Below are 15,646 nucleotides of genomic sequence, written 5' to 3' on the forward strand. Positions count from 1 at the left end.
TGTAATGGGAAGAAAAGGCAAGAAAAGTTGCATTTTGGGAGACTGGAAATTGAATGTCTCCACTTGCAGGCTCCTAGTCTGGACAGCAGGTGACCGGCTCCCCAGCTGGCGAGCTTGCCAGGTTACTGCAAGGCAGCAGCCAGACTGGCTGGCTGCTGGTATCCTGACAGCCCAACAGGCAGACTGCCAGGGATCCAGGGAGTACCAGCTGGGGAGATGGGGAGCCAGGGATCCCAAGAGCTCTCCAGCTGCAATGCCTGGGGCAGAGACTGGATAGCTTGCTATCTAGGCAGCCCAGCAGCCAGACATCTTACAGAGCCAGGTGGCTCACCAAGTGGGCAGACAGTCTCCATGGGCTGCCCAGTTCTGTATCTGCCAGTCACTTTGCTGGTGAAATGGCAGGAAACCTGTCATGCAGAATGGTTGTACTGATTGGACATAATCAACAGGGTCCCTTGAAACATTTTGATTCTGTGGAATCAGCATTTTCCAATGGAAAACTAGGCCATTAGAAAAAATTTGACCAGTTCTAGTTATTAGGAGAGCCCTGCATATCTGCGGATACACGCATCCACGTATCCATGGACCACATTTGCAGATCAGATGCAAATCTAAATTTTGTACATACACAGAGCTCTAGCTTATAGGTTTTAGCATCACCTGTGAAGTGCTTTGAACAAAGGATCTTAAAGCAGAGTATTATTTCCATAGGTATGGTTTAATACTTGCATAAGTTACCATACTTGGTTTCCTGGCCCAGGCAGAGAATTATGGCTTCTCTGTAGTTATGAACAAATAGAGGGAGTAGATAGAGGGACTAATGATGCCCTTAATACTCAATAATTAGAAAAAAAACTAGCTGAAAAGCTAAGGAATTAATAAACACTCCTAACTTGTGGGCGTGGCTTGTACAATTTTTAAACCTGTCACCTCAGGCTATGTCTACACTATGCACATGCTATTCCAAAACAAATTTGAAACAGGTGAGGTCATGGCTACACTATAGTTATGAATGTATCTGGAAACAGCAACTCTGTGGCTAATCACTGCAGTTCCAGTTCTCGTACCTCCCTCGTATGAGGGTAGCAGAAACTTCAATGGCACAAAGTTTGAAATAAGTTAACTCAAAATACATTATAAGTTATTTTGAGTTATGCCTACAGTGAAGCTGTAGCCTTTATGTCCTAGTCCTCCATCTGTAAAACAGGAGGGCTAACACTCATTTGTCTGGCCAGCCTGGTCTGTACGCTTGTTAATGGAGGTGTGTATGCTCAGTGCTTAACACATTGGGCCCTGATCTTGGTTGAGACCTTGAGATGTCATAATAAAAGTTATTAAAACAATCACCACTGCCAATAGATCTGATAGTGCACCTGACTGGTCCTTGGAAGACATCAGCATGATCCCTGCTGAGCTAGGGATGTTAAAGTTTAACCAGCACAGGGTAGAGTAGCCCTCCACCCACTGCGGTCAGGGGGTTGCCCTAGCCTCACAGGGCCACCATGGATGGGGGTGCTCCAGCTGTGCCAGAGTAACCCCATCCAGTGGTCCCTGATGGGGGAGGGGTGGCTGGGGAAGTCACTCTGGCTAGGCTGGAGCACTCCCACCACAGCACATCAGGACTGGGGCTGCTTTGGCTGAGCCAGAGCAGCCCTGGTCCCTAGGGCACTGCAAGTGGGGGTGCTCCAGCCCAGCCAGAGCCTCTCCTGTCTGCGACTCGGTGGCTGCTCCCGCTCAACTGGGCTGACGCGGCCCACAGACCACCCCCCACCCAGCCCGTTGACTTGATTAGCTGGTTAAACCTAGTGTTAACCATTTAAACAGGATTTTACATCTCCACGCTGGTGCGCAGCTGAGATCAGTGTTGTTTGAGTTGCAGGTGTCCTGCTCTCATTCTCTCCATTCCCTGGAGCACAAGACTAGTTTCTAGGTGTGCTCTGACTGTCCAAAGCAACTCTGCAGTAACCAGTTAGTCAGGGATACTGACAGACTCCAATGGAGTCCTGGCTAGCCCTTCCTAGTGAAGGGGACAACAGCTGTGATACAAGAGCTCAGACCAAGAAGGCCATGGAGCAGGCTTAAACAGGACACCACAGAAGACAGAGTCCTTTGGCACAGTAATGCCAAATATGATCCCCTAAACCAGAAGCCATTCCCAGGGGAAAGGAGTACTGTGGCCATTGCTGAAAACTCAGTTATATTAGCAGTATTCCCAAGCCACTGTATGTTTCACTAGACGGAGGACTCACAGTAGATACAACACCCTAGGAAACCACTCAAATGTTTGTGGACTGAATCCTGGTGAAAACACCCCCATGAACTCTGGACTGAAGTCCAAGGCAGAAGGGGCTGGGAATGAGAGGGGGCAATGGTATGTATTAGAACAACATCTTAGCTGCCAGCTCCTCCTTCTGTTCTAGTAACTACCCCATCAGATAAGCACCCTCTAATCCAGGGGTTCCCAAACTTTTTGGCATCACCCCCCCCACCTTTTGAGTTTTGAGAGACCTTCACACCCCCCAACTCTTCTTTACCATTACCCAACCCCCCTTAACCAAAAATTTAATTCATAATTTAAAATAAACACAAAAGCTTGATATAAAAATGTTATTTAAAATTAAAAATGAGCACAAATAGCTTTTCTTGACCAAAAATGTAATAAAAATGTAATTTAACATCAGAAACAAAATGAATTTAACGTGAAGGATGACACTGCATTTTCTTCACGAGTTGGGGAACCCTAGGTTTGAAAGGTGAAAGTGTGCAATGCAAATCGTTTTTGACATCCAGTCGATTTCTTTGTTTCATTTTTAATGTGACTAAACTTGAAAAGCCTTCTTCACAGGGGTATATTGACAAAAATGGAAGAATAATACATAGCACTTCTTCCCCAACTTTCAAGTACATTGGGAAATATTTTATCCAAAATTCCTCCAAGCCTGAGTTTTCGAAATTCTTTTGCACTTGAATCATATTTTATTTCCAGTGCTGCTTCTTGCAATCCTTCTGGCAATGTATCGACATCAACACTGAATGGATTGCTTACTAATTTATTAATGGGGTTGCCAGAAAAGTTGTCTGGAAAATAGCAGATAGCGGACTCAGTAGAGCTGTGCCGCCCCGCCCTGAGCCGTGCACCAACCACCAGAGCCTTAGTGCCCACCCACACCCCCCACACCCCACAGCCTCGAGGCCCCCCTACCTCCTGCTGGACATTGACCCCTGGTGAGCTGACATCAGCATAGCCACAGGCTGCGACGGCTGGTTCCAGCCCCATGTTGGTCATGGCCCAGGCCCTATGGGCACCAGCTCTGCCCTGAATGGGCTGCTGGCATGGTCCCAGAGCTGCAGGTGTGGCCCAGGCCTGCAGAGACCAGCTGCAGCCCTGGCTGGGGTGCCAGATGCTGTGTCGGCCCCATCTCAGCCTGGAGGCTGACTATGGACCAGCCAGGCTAATGGCACAGCCCCCACCTTGCAGATGCCTGGTGCAGCCCCAGCTGCCTGAGCCCCACGCCAGCCACCAGATCTGCTCACACTAGCTGCCCGTTCGCCTGATCCTGCACTGCCAGAGCCACCCGCCCACCCACCAGTTGCTGGGGCCAGCTACCTACTTGCCTACCAGCTGCCGGGGCCAGCTGCCTAAGCTGCCTACCCAAACTGTGGGTCAGTCGCCCGAGTCCCATGCTGCTGGGACCAGCCGCTCACCCGCCAGCCCAAGCTGGGGCCAGCTGCCCGAGCCCCACAAGCTGCCCGCCTGAGCCTCTCCCCTCCCCCAAAGGCAAGCACCACCATCCCCCCACTCTTACCCCACCTCCCTCCCCTCCAGGCTTCATCAGCCTCCATCTAACCCTATCCTCCTCCCTCCGCCACCAACCCACACTCCTTTGCAGGAGGCAGCTAGTTCCACGTGGGTCTTTGCCAGCAGCCTGCTTTTTATAGCAACTGCACAGGGTCACCCACGTAAAACAGCAGGGGATGAGAGCTGGAAGGAAAGGCCAGCTCTTTCTTGGAGCAGGGGGAATGAAGGGGGGGCTGGGTCGCCTCACACCCCCCTGGAATTCCTTCACGCCCCCCCAGTTTGGGAAGCCATGCTCTAATCCTTCCCCTCCCCATCCCATGCATCTCCTCCTCATTGTTAAGTCTGCAGTGGCCCTGTTGATTTTGGCTTGGAAAGGAGTGCGGGTACATGCCTTAAGGCCTGAGAACAAAGTTTAATGATGTCAAATGGCAATATACCAAGCTATGGGAGGAGCAGAAGGATGCCACAGGGGTCAGAGTCAGAGTGACCTGGGAGTGACAGAATGTTGATTAAATGCATAGGCCACACTGCACCAGGAGAGGTTGTGACCACCACAAAAGAGAGAACAGATTTTTGCAGTTTCTTCGCCAAGTACAACATCACATACATCTTCTGCTGGCGAATAGGCTCAATGATCTAAACAGTTCCAAGAGTTTTTCACAGCTATTACCTATGAGCTCCACAGCCGATGACTATCAGTCCATGCATCTGAGCCCATGAACATGAGAGTCTTCCTTCATTAACATCAAGCTCTAGAGGCCATGTCCTATCTTTCTCACAGATAAATCCCAGTTCTAGATCTACATGGGATCCCCTTACCTCTCCATCATAACTAATTTTATACCCTTGCAGGAGCCCCTGAGAAGCTGAACAGGAGAGTCAACATACGAAATCCCTAGAAAATACCTGAGAGGCACAGAGTCTTCCCAACGTCCCAGCACATATAAGCCATACAAAAAAACAGGCCCCAATCTATGAACAAAACAATCCAACATGCAGTAAACACACAAACACCAAAACATATAATTCTTTAGCTTGTGCAAAGCATTGACTTGTTTTGTCCCCATGGAGCAGGGGCTGGAATTTACAGCATTCTCTGCTCCCCAGAGCAGCCCATTCTATCAAACATACCACAATTAATCCACTCTAACCACAGGTCTCTGTAATGTCTACCTGTTCCTCAATAACTTGTTAAAGAAGATACTGTGACAATGACACCATCAAGAGAGGGAGGAAGGCAAAGCCAGAACTAATGGGGTGAGCCCATCCTTCCAGACTAGCTTTTCACTTGGGGAAGGTGAGGGGCAGTGCTGGAGAGCCCTCACTCGGGTAACGCCAGTGGTCATATTCCCCTTTGTTCCCAAAGTGGGGGAACAAAGGAAGACCTAGCCAGGAGACCCAAGGGTTTAACTACAACAACCAAACAAAAGGCAGGTTATTGACCAGTCAAAGCATTCTAAGCTCTTGCTTTGTTCACAAGAGGTCACCAGTTAACATCTCAATTTAATACAGGTACAGATTCCTGTGGTCCCCTTGGACTTGAATATAAAATAGAATGCAGAGTCTGCTTTTGCTGTTCTATGAGGCAGGTTTGGAAACTATGGCCTTTTTCAGAAGGTATTATATCTGGAACCTGGTACCTCTCTTCCTGTATCCAATGGGGCCACCAAAACACTGGCAGTGCTCTCAAGTAATGAACCACTTTAAAATGATAATAGCCCAGCCAATAAAAAGTTGTGGTCAATCACGGTGTCTGGGTTTGTTTCTAGATCTGCCACAACGCATGCTAGGTTCTCCTTACACAAGTACCTGGACCTGTCTCTCTGCAGCTCTGAGCTGGGAGATTCTCATTCTCCCTCTTCCTTGCTGCCCACTCTTAAGACAACATTCTCTACATGACCGACAGCAGATTATTACCTATTGAGTTACTTCTTCTTAACTAGGGAGTGAAATAGGATGGAAATCACTGACTGGGAAACAAGGATGCTCCCTAGAGCAGAGTACAGACACAGAGAGGAAAATGAAAAAGAAAAGGGAAAAAATACCTTTCCGCTCCCCAAGAAGGATTTCACATTGTAAGCAGGAATGCACTGATGAGGCAACTGGCACTGTGAGGGCGGGTGGGGTATTTGTTTGCTTTTGACAATTAAGCTGGTAGGGTAACATTTTATAAAACTGGCTCTATTCCCAGCCCAAATGTCTGCACTGCAAAGTTATAGTCCAGCAGTCTGAGAGTCCAAATCAGCCGCTGTAGGCTAGCCAAGGAGGTTTACTGCAGTGTAGACATATCTGCCGTGTTAGCTGTGATGGTATTTTATTATTACACCTTTCCCAGGGAACTAGACATAGGCCACCAGTTTATTTCACACAGCCACCTAAATAGTTATTGTTCAATCCTAGGGCTGGAAGGGACCTCGGAGGTCGAGTCCAGCCCACCTGCCTAAAGCAGGATCAACCCTAACTAAATCATCCCAACCAGGACTTTGTCAAGCCAGGACTTACAAACCTCCAGGGATGGAGATGTCACCATCTCTCTAGGTAAAGCATTCCATTGCTGCACTACTCTTCTGGTGAAATAGGTTTTCCTAACATCCAACCTTCCACCCTGCCACCAGCTCTGTAACTTGAGACCCTTGCCCCTTGTTCTGACATCCACCACTGCTGAGAACAGTCTCTCTCCATCCCCTTTAGAGCCCCCGTTCAGGAAGCTGAAGGCTGATATCAAATTGCCCCTCACTCTTCTCTTCTGCAAACTAAATAAGTCCAAATCCCTCAGCCTCTCCTCATGGGTCATGTGCTCCAGCCCCCTAATTATTTTTGTTGCCCTCCACTGAACCCTCTCCAATGCATCCACATCCCTTCTATACTGGGGGGCCTAGAACTGGACACAGTACTCCAGATGTGGCTTCACTAGTGCCAAATATAGGGTAATAATAACTTCTTTAGATCTGCTAGAAATGCTCCTCATCATACACCCAAATATGCCATTAGCTATCATTGGTAACTTTCAGTCACTGCTGACCTAAAGTTAATACTGGCCAGTTTCCTAGAAGGGAAGGCCTATATATTTCACTGATGCCTGGAGTACATTTACACTGGAGCAAGGCAGAAATAATTTCCAGTTTGAGCTGACATACCTATGCTAGCTCTGATCAACACAACACTGTAGCTGTGGTGGCAGGGTGGGTTAGCTGCTCCACGAATGGTCCTGTCCGAGACCCTAAGTATGTACTCAAACAGCTGCCCAATCACAGCTGCTATACTAGGTGAGATGAGTGTCTTAATATATAACTCTGTGTCTTGAAATAAATGCCACAAAACACACCAGATGCACAAGGTAGCCAAGTCAGAGCTGCTGTAGAAATCTTCATTCATTTTGATTAGAATTTTCCAGACCTGAAGAAGTGGGTGCGTCCCATGAAAGCTCAACGCCTAATAAATTATTTTGTTAGTCTGTAAAATGCCACAGGACCACTGGTTTGTTTTGTGAAGACACAGACTAACACAGCTACCTCTCTGTGACCACAGGAAGGGTTGTCCCTGTATGGTGACCCCTGTGCTTACACCCGTCTCTGTCCCTGTGTGTGTAGGCAGAAGTGCAACTTTCCAAGCTTAACTAAGGCAGACATGACTGGTGTGACCAACATCACATTAAGATTAGGTTAAATGAAGATTTAATGAAGAGGTTGAGTGTCTGTATGGCCAGTGAAGGACTGCCAGGACTAGGGAGTCCACAGTCCTTTAAAGTGACATTCTGTCACAAGAGATACCAGGCAGGGAGTTCCTGCTGGAACTTCTGGGGCTGGCCCTGGGATCATTCCAAAACTATACTAGGGATCGCAGTTCAGCAGTGATACAGGCATCACTTGCGTTTTTAAGTCCAATAGGAACAGAATCCATGAAACAGAGATTAGAATCAGAAGACTGTGGCACTGTGACTTTTTTTTCACCTTGCTGATATTCCCATTTACAGAGAATGTGTCCTGATGCGGTACACATCAGCCCTGGTGAAGCAATCGACCTCTTTAAAATTCAGAGATGGCATTCTGTGCAGAAGCACACCCTGGTCGGAGGGCTAGTTTCACTTGCAATGTGCAAGTAGCAGTGAAATGAGTAATGGGAAAGCAGTGAGAATGCTGATCTTGGGCAGCGGAATGGAATTTATCTTGGTCTGACAAAGTGGTTATTTTTAGCTCAATCAATAGCCTTCACTCTCGTGTCATGATTAGTAATACTGCAGTGTTTGACAGCTCCATGCAGGTGTGGCTTTCTGATGATGCATAGCCTCCGAGAATCAGACTAGATCAGCACAGACGCGTCAAAGAGAGAGAGAGAGAGGGAAGAAGAAGAGACACAGCACAACAACAGCTAGAGCAAAACAATTTCCCAAACAATTGCAAGAACAATTGCATTTGTTCTAGCTACGGTGCCAGGAACACAGGAGGAAGGATTTTTCACTGCCAAATAATTATATTTCCTTTTATCCTGTATCTCATTTCCAAGCTACTCTGCATCCTACCCTAGATGACAAGAAAATAGCATACCAGCTAACTTAGAATTTCTCAGCAGAAATAAGTTCCCAAGGGCTTGGTTATTAACCCAGGCTATCTGTCAGTATTATTGAATATTGCTTCAGAGCTTCAGCCTTGGGCATAACAGAGTGTGATTTCAACTGCTGTCTAAGCAACTTTAAAAAGCAAAAATAGACATGAATTACAGCTACACAAACAACTCTGTCCTCTCAGGTACACAGACACACATTCAGTACATAGGTATTCAGTGCAGCATAACCATGTTTGTCAGTGTGTACAAATATAGACATGCACACACAGCAAAGGTGCATGTGCTCTTCTGTCTGCAATCTGGCTTGGTTTCTTCTGTACACCCAGAAGCACAAATAAATTGTGCTCGTGACAGGGGACTGCAATCACTGCTCTCAAAGTGCCTTATCATCCTCCCCAACAGCCCTGCATTGGCCCTACTGCCCAGATTCTTCTTGGACACATTAACAAACTTTGCAAAGAAATGGATGCTAAGGATGTGTTCAGACTTCATCTCTGCATCCAAGCCCTAATGCATCAAAGGCTGCAAAGCCATTCCAGACTTGCCCTTCTGATTTCCCAGAGGATCCCAGAGATATTAAATTGAGTGGGGCACCTCTTCCTGCATGCTACTTCCTCTGACAACAAGACAGATTATATTGCAGTCAACCAGATCTTGCAAATATCTAAAACCTTACAAGCATTAACAAATTACTGAAAAAGGGATTTACCAGTCCTGCACTGGACAGTATTCATATCAGATCTCCACTGGGAAGCATTAAACAGGGGAAAACCCCTTTCCTTTTATCCTCTCTCTTTCTCTATTGAACTAATTTGTTTATTTAACAGAGTTGCAGCTCACCCCTATCAGCTCATTTAAAGCTCTGACCCATGCATATTCATGATTACATACAAACAGCTGCAGCTTGAGTTAGATGCTCCGTGCTGTGCTCTGCTGGCTTTTGTTATGGCCACAGAGCAGAGGCCCAGCACTTCAAGGCTTAGCAGGTCACCTCTGGGCTTGTCACATCAGTTATGAAAGTTAAAAAACTTCACAAGCCCTCTGCTCTGGCTCTCTTTCATCACCAATTAAGGACGGCCGCAGAGCCCTCTACTTGGTAGGGAGAATGTCTGAAATAATTAGGTACTTGTGCTTAAATGAAAGACTCACAGTGCTTGCAGCTGCAAGCACAGCAAAGGCAAACTCTGTTCAGGCTTCTCTTGCACACCTCCGATCTGCAATAGCCCAGCTGCTGCAGTCTTGTATGTCTCCTAACCACCACAATGAGTTATGACATCCTGTATGTAGCTTTGTGATGCTTCGTGAATGTGTGTTTGTGATGATCCGTGTGTGTGTGTGCGTGCACACGCGCACGTTTACTTGGCTAATTCACTCATGCTTTTCTTGTAACCTCTCTGGGATTTGAACCAAGATGTCAAAAAAGGGAAACGTGAGTCCATTAACTCATAAATTATTCCACAAACATCCACACAAATGATAGTGCATTTTTCTTGTAAGTCTCCACTATTTACAGCCAATTCGGCCATCGGAGATCATTTGCTCCCTTTCACCTTTGGAGGCCTGGGTAATACAGATCAGGGCACAAGTAAAACGGCTCTGGTGGCCACTAGTTCCAAATGGAAGTTTCTCTGTTGAGCACTTCAAGTTAAATGAGCTTCTCTGTTCAGGGAGATTGGAGACTGGAAGGGAAACAAGTGTTGCAGATTGGAAGAGAGGTGCATTGGCTGCACCATGTAAGGGGAGCCTTCACACCCCACAGCATGCCCAGTTTTAGTATCTGACCTGGATTGTTAGTTCTGCTTCTCTTGAGCATGAAATGCATCAAGAATACTAGCCTGTCATCTTAAGCTCACTGAAACGGGAGACACAGTACACATACAAACCTTCAATAAGGGGTACAGAACAGTATTCTTCTGCAGACAGAATCACATATAAGTAGCCATTTAATTCTTCTATCCCTGAAGGTTATCAATGTTCTGATCTGGTGCTTAGAAAAGGAGGGATCAACACCTTTATCTAGAAATGGCATGTGAGATGTATGTGTGAGCTTTACCCACATAACTCTGCCAATACACCACAACCCTAATTTTTCAGGCCGCCTGCTATTCCAGTCCCAGGCTGTCCCATAGTTCTGTTGAAGCACCCAGTTCTGACCTGCCACACCCTCCTCTGCTCAAGTCTTGAGCAGCTCTGGACAAGTATATCATATCATATCATATATTGGTTTTAAACAAGGAGATCCCCCATGCTCATGTTAGTGATAACCTAGAGCTGGTTTATTTGACTCTTACAGAGTACTACAAGCTGAATTTCTAAGGCACAAAATAGCCTCAAATTCATAACTATTGCATGAGTACAATCATGAAGAGGCAGTAAAAACTCCAACTTGCCTTGGACAATAGCAAAGTAAAGTCTGGATTTAAATACAGCTGATAATTTATTGACTGCATGTAATTATGAAAGGTGCTACATTAGTAATCTCCTGAACTGAATATGTTGAATTACTTGTAGGACAGATTAGCAAGAGTCAGGTACAGGTACATTAGCTGCAATGCTAGCATCTCGCATGAACCTGACAAAAACCTGAATGCAGCCCATGGGACCACCATTACAGAGCCAGGGATAAACTCTGAAAAGCTGATTAGGACAGTTCTTTGAAGTGTTCCTCTACTTTGTAGAGATTTCCTCAGACCATCAAATTCATTACAATCAACAATATATGTTGCTGTGTAGGGCTTGAAGAACCATCAGGAAAATTAGTCAGATACTGAGTCACCTGCCTCTACTAAAAAGGTAATTTTAATACACATACATTTGTAGCTATTTATATCTGGATCAGGCCAGTTCCAAACCTCTATCAGCATTGGGCATGGGTGTAGCCCATTTCTCCTGTGTTTTGTTGCACAAGGTCATAGAAATTAGAACTGGAAAAGACTTATTCAGCCTTCTAGTTCACCCACAACCTCCCTGAGAAGACCGTCAACAAAAGGGGAACTATGTCTAGTTGTTGACTTCTACTGATAGCAGATGGCAATTAAAGTGTTTAGCATAAAAGCAGCTTAGTCTTATTTAATGAAAAGGGGCAAAATATTGCATAGTGCGAGACAATCACCTGAACTCTCACAGCCAAAATCTGTAATGATACAGAATGGAACATAGCAAATGCAAAATGGAAACCTTAACATGTAAGCTTGGCTCAGGCTTTATGTCAAACACTTCATATCCACTTTTACTGGTTACACTTACAAATCACTCAAATGAAACAATACAAGTCACCATCTCTACATACCCCAGCCCTTCTATTATGTGTTATTTTATTCAAAGGTTAAATTGCAGGTGTGCACAATCCTTAGCAAAAATGAGGTTTGAGCTGAGTCAATCATCTGACAGAAATGAGGAATTCCAGTCTTTAGTGCCTCCAGTACTAAACGTTGCAGGAGGAGGGGGAAATGGTGTCAAGAGGGGGAAAAAAAAACCTTTCATTACTTAATCAAATTGCTCTTCCTCTTAATGTAATAGCCTTGAAGTGAAACTACAGCTGCTCCCAGTGCCCACAGCTACAGATCCACCATCCTCACAACATCTGAGCATTTACAACTGAGAAACAGATGTCAAGTCTCTGTTGAAAAACCGTCCTCCTTTCTCCCCAGTGATCTACAGGTGCTGCACAAACCCAGAAGGAAGGATCCCTCTGATTCTGCCTGCTCCTTCTCCTAATTACTGAGCACTGACTGGCAAGGACATGTAGAGGGGGACTTCCTCCCTCTTCTGTGACTGCAGAAGGGGCTGTTAGAGCAGCGGCTATTTACACTGCAGTCCAGCTCGCACCCCAAGGAAGCAGCTACCCTCCCCGTGTCCTAGTTAATCTAAAATCAACAATAACAAAAAGTCAGAGGGAATCAAATAGCTTTTCAGGACAACACCCGCAGCTGCCCGAGCAGGTCGTTGCCCGGGGAAGCTGATGCTCCAAAATATGTTAGCCCACGAGGTGGCCCAGCACTGCTGCCGTTTTCGCGGCTACAGGCTGCCCGGGCTGCGAGACTGAGGCCAACCCAGGGAGCGCGGCCCCCCCGCTCTGCGCCGACAACTGAGCTTAAGAGCCGCGCCCGGGGCACAACTCAGCCAGCCTCGGGGGTGCAGTGAACCCAATCCCTGCGCCGGGGCGTTCCTGGGCCGGGCGCGCTGCCCCGGCGGGCTCTGCTCGGCCGGGGCCTACACCGCCCGGCGGGGGCTGCGCTGCGGGTCCGTTCCCCGCGCCGGCCGAAGGAGGGGACCCGGGGCGGGCGGGCCGAGCTCTGCTCCCCCTCGGGCTCGGCCGCTGCCCTCTGGCGGGCGGGCGGGGCGCTGCGCTGTAGAGTCCCGCCGCTCCAGGTTGGCTGCGGTGGTCTCGGCCGCACGCGCACCAGCGCTGCAGGGCCGCCCCGCCCCGCCCCGCGGCGGACGGGTGGTCTCCTGCCGGCCGCTGCCGCCCATGGACGCCCCCTGCGGCGAGCCCGGCCCGGCCCGGCTCGGCGCGGCGCGGACTCACGTCTCGGAAGCGGTTCCAGTGCCGGATCTTGCCGCCGTACTGGGAGACCGAGGACAGCCACTGCTCGTCCTCCAGGAAATTGCCCGGGCGGTCCCCGTCCTTCCCCGCCGCGCTGTCCCCAGCCGCCCCGGCCAGCGCCAGCAGCAGCAGCGGCAGCAGCCGCCCGCAGCCCGGGCCGCGCATCTCCGCTCTCGGGCTTCTCCCGCCGCGCTGCTGCGCCCTGTGCCGAGCGGCGCCTGGACAGCCCGAGCCAAGCACGGGCGGGACCACAGCGGCTGCGCCGGCGCGGCTGCCTCAGTCCCCGGAGCCGCAGCATCACACTTGACATCACACCTGCCAGCCGGGCCCGCCCCGCGCCGCGCCGGGCTGGGGCGGTGGGACAGGGCGGGGCCAGCTGGCCAGGAGGGCGAGCCCGGCTCCCGGGAAGGGATCTGGCGCCCGGGGAAGAGGCATAGCGAGGTTAGTGGGCGAGGGGCTTTCCCAGGGATTTCGGCGTTGCCGCGGGGGGGGCTCCAGAGAAGGTGAAGTTTTAGAAACGATTATCTGGGGCAAGTGAATTTCAGCCCTTTTTGTTTGCAGTCCGGGGCCCCTGGAGCTTTTCCATCCTGGGGCAGAATAAATGTTATGCGCACCAAGGCAGGTGCAGATGAGCACCATGGGGTGCTCTGCTAATCAGCTGAACAGCACCTGAATCTCCCTGGAGGGCCACCGGAGTCCTCAGCTTGCAGGGAAGACTATTGCATACGAGCACAAGAATGGCCATTACTGGGTCAGACCAAAGGTCCATCTAGCCCATCATCCCCTCTGCCGACAATGGCCAGTGCCAGTTGCAGAGGCCTAAACATTTTAAATCGAGGTGCAGAGCTCTTTCGAAGTAAATCTGCAGAGCTGCAGGCCAGCGATGCTCTGGATCATTGCCCAGGTGTGACAGAGCACCCCTTCAAGAACAGGGCCTGTTCAGGCCTTGCTAGCACCTCAGTGAAGTCAAGATCATGCAATCAGCTCCATGCCAGAAGCCCACCCCTCACCCGTGGCTTCCACACAAACCCCCATTGAAGTCAGTGGGATTTTGCAGCTTCCTGTAGAACTAAGCCTGACTGACTGTGCTGTGTGTCAAATGCACAAAGGAATCAATGGACAAGAGGAAAAAAATCACCAACTTCATTTATAGCAAGGGTAGCTGGTTTTTGTCACAGTAGTAGCTACAACGTGTTCAGACAACTGATTTTGAAGATGACACTCTCCCTCTTTAAAGGGTTACATTCTTAGAATGGCTTCTGGGAATTGACATTTTTTCCATACAAGAGGAATAATATATTATATTTAGATCAATTGTAAAGCAGAGTAGCCAAACATTTTGGAGGCACAAAAGCTGACCAGATTCAGTTTTCAAACGAAAGGCTGGCTTTCAGTCCTAGAAATTAACAAGACTCAAGAAAATCTTCAGAAAAAGAAACAGACCGTCGCTCTTTTAACACTCCCTGAGATAGTCACAGAGAGGTAGCCGTGTTAGTCTGTATCTTCCCAAAACAAAACAAAAAAAGCAGTCCTATAGGACTTTGCAGACTAACAAAATAATTTATTAGTTGATGAGCTTTCATGGGACAGACCCACTTCTTCAGATCTGCCCCAGCAATGAGGTCCTGCACCTCGTCTTTGGCCCTAGGAATTTAAAGCCAGATGTGCTTCTGAGCTGTTCTGCCTGCTCTGCTCACCATGCTGAGCAAGCAGGAAATGAATTCAGATTTCCCAGGCCATTTGCTGCACACCTGGAGAGCAGTGGAGCTGAAAGCAATGGCCAGAGTGGACACTGTGGGACACATTAGGAGGCCAAAAATGTCAAATTTAATAACAGTCCATTTATGCTACCCTGATTGACCTTGCAAAGTCAAATTTGCAATTACTCTCTGTGAAAAGTAGTACAAAAGGTGACCTTAGGAGCCCTTAAAATTGACAGTGACCCCCGTAGTGGAGACTGATTCATTATAAAACCTACCTAAGTCACCTAAATTTGAATTAATCTCCTAGTGTAGACCAAGCCTCAGCAATATAATTTCCTTTCCAACTAGTTTTGCCTTTTTGTTTAATATGGATTTTTTTCTTGCTGTTCTTCTCATTGAAATAATTTTTTAACTAAATGCTTTTGATTATATTGGGCCAGATCTGAAGAAGTGGGTCTGTCCCATGAAAGCTCATCAGCTAATAAATTATTTTGTTAGTCTGTAAAGTGCCACAGGTCTCCATGGGATGTAAACTGAAACACCTCGAGGACCTACACAAACACTGTTTTGTGCTGCATCAGCTGTTAATGCCTCTTCTACAGTTGTGCTCGCTCACTTGACAACTATTTGTACACAAAGGGCCATATCCAGCCACTCTTGTTCAAGGGAAGTAGTATCTTACTACGGCACAAGTCCCACTGCTTTCAATGGGATTACTCATGGAGCAAGAAACTACACTCAGCTTTAGCCAGGATGGCAGGATCTGGCCCAACATAATCAAAATCATTACACAACACTCCATCTGCAGCTAAGGATGGTACAGAGGGAACTGAGGAGCCCACGTTGTGTGCACTAGATAGTGTGAGGAAGCTATGGCTACAGAAGAATCTTCGAGCACCAGCACAAGGACTCACCAACACCCAGAGTGGAGTGCCGATTGGGACGCTACTCAAAGAACCTGCCCGCCACTGTGTACACTGCATCCAGTATCTCCCCATTCCTTCTCTCCAGTGTTTCATGTTCACGTATGTCTGT

The 15,646-nt window shown here is 48.0% G+C and overlaps 1 protein-coding gene across 1 annotated transcript in view; it reads right to left on the reverse strand.

Annotated features, from left to right (window-relative positions):
- Nucleotides 1-13,139, reverse strand: part of SPOCK2 (SPARC (osteonectin), cwcv and kazal like domains proteoglycan 2) — a 49,740-nt gene extending 36,601 nt beyond the window's left edge. The window contains exon 1 of the mRNA XM_074999497.1: nt 12,891-13,139. Within this exon, the coding sequence (XP_074855598.1) occupies nt 12,891-13,073 (183 nt within the window). The 5' untranslated portion in view covers nt 13,074-13,139. The remainder of the gene's footprint in view (nt 1-12,890) is intronic.
- Nucleotides 13,140-15,646: the final 2,507 nt, after the last annotated feature.

This window comes from Carettochelys insculpta, chromosome 7, assembly GCF_033958435.1.
Source record: "Carettochelys insculpta isolate YL-2023 chromosome 7, ASM3395843v1, whole genome shotgun sequence".
NCBI classification, from domain to species: domain Eukaryota; kingdom Metazoa; phylum Chordata; order Testudines; family Carettochelyidae; genus Carettochelys; species Carettochelys insculpta.